General features: G+C 55.7%; 4 protein-coding genes across 4 annotated transcripts; 2 read left to right on the plus strand and 2 right to left on the minus strand.

The window, feature by feature from the left end:
* Nucleotides 1-483: 483 nt before the first annotated feature.
* Nucleotides 484-1,194, plus strand: GNI_017470 (peroxiredoxin family/glutaredoxin; the record flags this gene model as incomplete). The annotated part of the gene is made up of 1 exon (XM_011130735.1): nt 484-1,194. The coding sequence occupies one exon, from the start codon at nt 484-486 to the stop codon at nt 1,192-1,194; it is 711 nt and encodes a 236-aa protein (XP_011129037.1).
* A 545-nt stretch (nt 1,195-1,739) lies between these two features.
* GNI_017480 (hypothetical protein) lies at nt 1,740-2,339 on the minus strand (the record flags this gene model as incomplete). The annotated part of the gene is made up of 1 exon (XM_011130736.1): nt 1,740-2,339. One exon carries the CDS (start codon nt 2,337-2,339, stop codon nt 1,740-1,742), a length of 600 nt encoding a protein of 199 aa, XP_011129038.1.
* Nucleotides 2,340-3,036: 697 nt separating this feature from the next.
* Nucleotides 3,037-5,242, minus strand: GNI_017490 (male gamete fusion factor; the record flags this gene model as incomplete). Its single annotated transcript, XM_011130737.1, has 2 exons — nt 3,037-4,472; nt 4,543-5,242. The coding sequence occupies 2 exons, from the start codon at nt 5,240-5,242 to the stop codon at nt 3,037-3,039; spliced, it is 2,136 nt and encodes a 711-aa protein (XP_011129039.1).
* Nucleotides 5,243-5,905: 663 nt separating this feature from the next.
* On the plus strand, nt 5,906-6,466 carry GNI_017500 (putative 40S ribosomal protein S7; the record flags this gene model as incomplete). The annotated part of the gene is made up of 1 exon (XM_011130738.1): nt 5,906-6,466. The coding sequence occupies one exon, from the start codon at nt 5,906-5,908 to the stop codon at nt 6,464-6,466; it is 561 nt and encodes a 186-aa protein (XP_011129040.1).
* Between the last annotated feature and the right edge of the window lie 146 nt (nt 6,467-6,612).

Genomic DNA, 6,612 nt, shown 5'->3' on the forward strand with positions numbered 1-6,612 from the left:
AATTCCTTCTCACGTGGACACTGCTCTTTACACCTAAGTACCGAACATCCAATTACCGCGCGGACGCTAATGACTGACAAGCACACGTGTGTGCAATCGAAAAGGAACATAAGGACTTGACGATGAAGAATTATCAGACGAGAAAGAGAACACACAAAAAAATAACTTCACTAACTGTTTAGTCGTAGAATAGATCCCTTACTGAACGCATAAAGGAGAAATAAAGAACGCTACACTCACTAGGGTCAATTATTAACTTCACGCGTCATGGGAGGGAAGTGGGAGTGGGATTTGGGAATATATAAATGATGCTAAAGCCGACAGCAGATGCCGACATTTGTTGGGTGACTGGAGTTGATCACCCGACAATCTTCCCGACAATCTTCTCGGTAGTTGTTGTGCGCTTATCGTGAAGTGACGTGTCGCACACAAACACAAATTATATATGAGAGACACACGTGTTTGTAAAAATCAGAATTTGTGATGCCGTTGGAGAGTGCTAAATTTGTTCGTTTTGAAGGTGGCAAGCCTACAAGTGTATGTGTGGGTCAATTGTGGAAGGGTAAGAAGGTGGTGGTGTTTGCATTACCTGGTGCCTTTACTCCCACTTGTACGACCAGTCATTTACCGCGATATGAAGAGCTATATGAGACGTTCCGTGAGCAGGGTGTAGACGAGGTGTACTGTGTGTCTATGAACGATGATTTTGTGATGAAGGCATGGTTTGAGAAGTTGGGTGTCAATAACATCAAGAGTATCCCGGATGGCAACGGTGAAGTGAGCAAGGCGCTGGGTATCTGGATGAGTCGTGAGGAGTTGGGCTTTGGTCCTCGAGCTCGTCGTTCCTCCTTTTTGATTAACGACCTGAAGATTGAGAAGTCCTTCATCGAATCCGAAACACCTGGTGACCCCTTCGAAGTCAGCGGTGCCGAGAACATGCTACACTTCATTAACCCCGACGCCCAAATCCCCAAACCAATCACCGTCTTTGGTACACATGCCTGCAGCTATTGTATTAAGACCAAAAAGCTGCTGGAAGAAAAACGACTTAAATATGTCTTCGTAGAGCTCTCACCTTCGGAAAAAAGCATCGTCATCGGCGCTCTCAACCAAGGCGCCTCTACTACACCCCAAATCTTCATCGACGGAAAGTGCATCGGGGGTTACACGGAACTCGCTGCTCTACTTCAATAGCCAGACAACCTGCACAGTTTTCACAGCTAACGGAACAAGCCCATGAGCATCAACAGAACTAGGGGTAGTGCGGGCGGGCAAACCAAGGGAAGGAGTGGGTACACTAAAAGTACACTAACAGAGGCGGTCTATGGTAACAGAGAGATGTGCACTAAAACATGTGTACCAAAAGCTGGGCACTTAAAAAACTGTAGAGTGTCTTGTCTGTATAGTGTCTTATCAGTCACCTCATCAAGTAGAATGATGATAGAGATTACAGAGGGTGTACTGGGTGGGGGTAGAGAGTATTACTGATGCCGATGTGCTGGGGGAGGGGGGGGGATACAGTGTGCATCAGGGATAGAGGGTGTACTAGCTAGCTAGCTACTATCACGCGAAAACGGTTTCGCGAAGATGGTTTGTCAGAGAAACGATACGTGCGCCGCGGCGTGGTAACTAACTAGTGACGGGCCACTAACTACCGAGCGGGGCGGGATGAGTTAAGTAGCGACAAGACCTTTACCGGATTAGCTACACCCGTCCGCAGGGTTGGACTCGGATATTCCTTAGCTGCTCGAATCGTCGGCGAGTGAGGCGTCACGGTAGGAGTCCCTTTTCCGCTTTATCATTTCGAGCAGTTCGTGCCGCCGGCGGTCATCATAAGTGGTGGGTCGCGCGCTGACGGTGGTTGGTCGGGAGCTGTCGTGACGTCTCCGTGAGTCCTTGAGGGCGCGGCGTGGCCCCCCGGCCGCGGCATAATGTTCTGCGGGGTATTGATCGGGGACGTAGTGGTGTTCAGGGGCGTAGTGTTCGGGGACGTACGTGAACTTCGAACCGGGGACTGGTCGGTGTTCGGAGCCGTAGCGCTCGGATCCAAGACGCTCGGAGCCGTAGTGGAAGGCACGGTCGGCGTCTCTGTCGTGTCTGGCGGTGCCGCGGACATCCAGGACGTGGGAGTCGGAGGCCACGGCGCCGTCGCCGAGTCGTATCGCCCAGGGGTCGGTCGGCGGTTCATTGACGTCTCGGCTGGAGACGACGTAGGAGCTGGGCAGGCTTGGTGTGGGGAAGAAAGCCCTTGGTCGGGCGGCGCGTGTGCCAGTCCCCGACGACCTGGTCGCGGTTGCCCCGACGCCCTTGGTCGTAGTGCCCATGGCCATAGTGCCCATGGACGTACCGCCGCGGGCCGTACCGGCCCGGGCTGAGCCGACCCCGACCCTGGACCCGGCCCGGGTCCTGGCGGAACCGCCAGCGGTTCCGACTCCATTGCTGAGGGGCGGTGTCTACTGTTCACGGCGGCGTGTTTGCTGCTGCATCGAGAACGAACTTCGGAGCTCTGGCGCCCGCAGGGGTTGGCCGTGGCGGCGGCCTGGCGGCTCTGGAGTCGACTGTCTCCGTGCCAGTCAGCACCGCGGCATTCGGTACGGCCAATCAGCTCCCGGCGGCCGGAACGCAGGGCCGATGCGGAACGAAGCGCCGAGGCCGAACGGAGGGCTGTCTCCAGCTCGTCCGAGAACCCTTGCGGTTCGAACCCTTGCGGATCGAACCCTTGCGGATCGAACTCTTGCGGATCGAACCCTCGCGGATCGAACCCTTGCGGCTGGCAGCGGCCGCGCGGCGTCTGATAGTAGTATCCACTCGACTCCACACTGGTTACCTCACGCCGTGTGATCTCCGGCCCCGCACTTGCCAGTCGTTGTTTGCGCACTACGCTACGCGCACGTATAACACGCCGTGCCGCCAGCCCACACACCCACACGCCACACTGCACCAAACACGGCATCAATAACACCACCAACAACCCACCGACCAGTGCCAACACACATATCACCACCACACGCCGAATTACGCGCGTACACTCCACGACTAACAGGGCCGGCGTTTGCGGGGTAGGGGTATACGGAAATGGGGTAGGGGTGGTATACGGAAGTGGGGTAGGGGTGGTATACGGAAGTGGGGTAGGGGTGGTATACGGAAGTGGGGTAGGGGGGTGGGGTTGAAGGGTGGGGACTGACTGTTGGCAGCGTAGCACCAGAGGTTCCAAAGCTCGCAATTACACTCGGTGGCGCCGGGGGGTTGGCTGTAGCCGGCGAGCCAACCGCCGACAAGATAGGTGTGTGTGTCGTAAGGCAGTGCATCCAGGCTGCCGGGATGAACGCGGTAGTTGGTGACGTTGTTGTGAGAGTCTAGAGGTTTCTCGAGTGCGGCCACGGGTGCTTCGCGTGCACTGAATTCGACATCTACTGTGCGCGAAGTGAGCACGCTTCCCTGGCTGTTGAGCAGCGAGAGAGCACAAGAGTACACGGCGTATGAGTGCCCCGTGAGCCGCTCCAATGTGAGGACCATCACTTCCGCCTTGGGTCCCTTCAACGTCTTACTAACGGGACTTGCGCGCAACACCAACGGCGACCCTCCCGTACTCACCAGCGCCTCCGACTCTGACCCTAGGGCTAGGGTCGACTCAGACTCTGATCCTAGAGTCGGCCCTGAGTCCAAGTCCGACCCCAACTCGGACTTGCCCTGAGTAGATTCTCCGACTCGGGCGGGGCCGAGGACCTGGTGCAGGGGCGCGCCGTCGGAGGCGGCTTCTTGGGAAAGGGTACACTCGGGCATGGAGAGAGTAAACTTGGCATCGTAGTCCTCTTTATTTCGGACCACGGCTAAAACTTGAGTGACGGTACCTGGTTTCTGTACGTGGACCAGCAGGTCATCGATTTCGCCGACAGCCACCGCAGGTAACCAGGCAATGTCCGTTGAGTTCAATGACACCTCCAACTGCGTGCTATGCTGCTGCGACGTGGGCCACGCCACCACGGACGCCATGCGCGGAGTTGCAGCTTGGAGTATCTTGTCACCGGACGCAGCAATTTGGCCGGTCGACTGCAGCAGTTTGCGATCTGAGAGAAGATAGGGACCAACGGCGGACCAGCCGTCAAGCGTCTGGTACTCGAGGAGGTAGGAGGGGGGTTTGTTCTCTCGGACGAGTTGCCGGTCGGCAGCCAGCAGGTCATTGGGTTGCAGATGTGTGCAGGTACCCGCCTTGGTCCCACAAAAGTCCGGCTTACCCACCCACGACGGCTCGCGGTAATCCACCCCCACCACCTCGTGCGCCCAGGTCAAGAGTGACACTCCAACTTTATCGCAAGAACGACCGCTCAGATCCACGCGTTCCTTCGGCACCAACAAACTTCGTTGCCGTTTTGCGTCCAGCAATCGCTCCGCCTCCGTCATACGAGTAACCACCATGTCCTTGTGGCGCCGAGAAGTCTGGCGCCATGCCTCCTCCAGCTCGCTGCCGACGTCTGCATCGGTGGCGAGTTCGCACACGTGTTTCTATGCAGTTCAGTGTAAGTGTGTGGTGGTGGGCATTACCGTTAAGGTCGTCGAGTGCTGTGGCGTTCTTGGGCACGAGTAAGTAGTGCGTGGCGTGAAGGTCTGGTGGTTGGTTGCCGAATTTGGGCAGGCTAAAGATAATTTTAAAGTGGAAGTCCAGTTCATCATCTCGGGCCTCAGGCTTCGCCCAGTCGAGGAGGTAGACGCGTTCCTTAGGTTGTCCATCGCCGGCGGTCCAAGCCATGGTGACTTTGAGTTCGTAGTCCCATTTCCAATCTCGGATGGCGTAGGCTTCATAAAGGGGACCGGCGAGACGGGGGCAATGGCGACTGGCCCAGAGGGTACTGCTGGGTCGGAACACCGCCGGCCAAGCATTACAGTTGAGGTCCGAACGCTGCGTTCCTGTATAGTGCGAAGATCCCCATCCCGTGTCAGTGCAGCCGCAAACCCGTCCGCCTTTGAGCAAACTTCGCGTCTCCGGTGGCGTGCTGCTGCTCAACAAATCAGCCAACCCTTCACTCGGACGGTCGCATCGGGTAGGGTCAAAATCCGGAGCGTCTTCGAACGCGTGCGATCCACCACCCACCGCGCTAGCCCATGAATAATCGAACACGTCCTCAGACACGCCCCCTACCACGTCCTTCTCGTAACTCAGCTGGTAACTCACCATCAACGGACTCTTCTCGATCTTCAGTGTCACCACCATGTTGCTGTCAGCCGCAGTGTCAGCGACGGCCATGTCGGGATCGACGCCGGGTTCGGGGGTGGTGGTTCGAGTCCCGTCGCGGACATTGAAGGACTCGTACTCAAAAGCCTCCTCGTTGCTCAGCGTAATTAATCCAACGAGCACATTGGAACAGGTGCCATTCTCACAACGGATTTGCTTAGAAAAGATACCCGCAGCAGCGCAGCGCAGAACCACAAGCTGAACCAATACAATCAAGTCTGAATTAAAAGTAGGGTGGAGATGGTTCACAAGTACACGGTATCATAACGACAGCAGTGTATCATGGCGAGGTCAATGGCAAGGCACTCACTCATTCAGAAAAATTCAGTACAGTATATCGGAGCACTGTAGCGGACGGTAACGGCCAGTGTGTCTAGCAAGTGGCGGGTCAGTAAGTACGTCAGAGCCTTGGGTGCAAGTCCGACGCCTAGGAGCGAGTCTGGTAGCTTACAGGGTGAGTCAAATACGCGTGTATTACGTGAATAGTAGAGCAGTGCAAGGCAGATAGCGCTGTGCAGATAGCGCTGGTGTTAAGGCAGATAGTGTGCACAGGGGCGCAAGGTGCACGGGTTATGGTGTGTATATATGATACAGAGGGTGTAGCTTGCGTTTAAATAGTTATACGGGACAGAACAATGGTAGGGTAATTTTTTTTTGTGCCGAGTTGAGCGGACGATGGCTTCTACTACGGACCCCCTTATGCAAGAGGTTGAGCAGGCGTGCCAGGACATTGCCGGTTCTTCGACATCGAAAGAATTGCGGGCGAGTTTGTCAAACATCAAGATTGTTAAGGTTGTCCCGGTAGAGGTGGAGTCGACGGGAAAGAAGGCATTGATTGTGGTGGTGCCCTACACTCAGTACAAGAACCAGATTAAGCCGAACCAGGGTCGATGCATCACGGAGTTGGAGAAGAAAACCAAGCGTCATGTTTGTATCGTTGCTCTCCGAACCATGCTGAAACCCAAGTCTCTACAAGTTGGCATGGCTCACCGCCCTTACTCTCGCTCTCTTACCGCCGTCCAGACAGCACTACTCGACGACATCTCCGGCCCAGCTGAAATCTGCGGCAAGAGAACTCGTATTGGCGTCGACGGAAAACAGTGCCTCAAAATCTACCTCGACCCCAAGGACAAAGCTAAGGACAACATCGAAGAAAAACTAGCCACCTATGGTGCCGTCTATCAGGCCATCACCCACAAACCCTGCGTTTTTGAGTTTGCCGATTACACGCTCTAAACAACCGCTATAAACCAGCCTGCCTGACGCAACCATTCTCCCGCCTGACGCAACCATTCTCCCGCTGACTGGTACCCGCCCCTCCCGACTGACTGGTATCCGCCCCTCCCGACTGACTGGTATCCGCCCCTCCCGACTGACTGGTA

This window comes from Gregarina niphandrodes (genome assembly GCF_000223845.1).
Source record: "Gregarina niphandrodes unplaced genomic scaffold scaffold00002, whole genome shotgun sequence".
Classification (NCBI taxonomy): Eukaryota; Apicomplexa; class Conoidasida; order Eugregarinorida; family Gregarinidae; genus Gregarina; species Gregarina niphandrodes.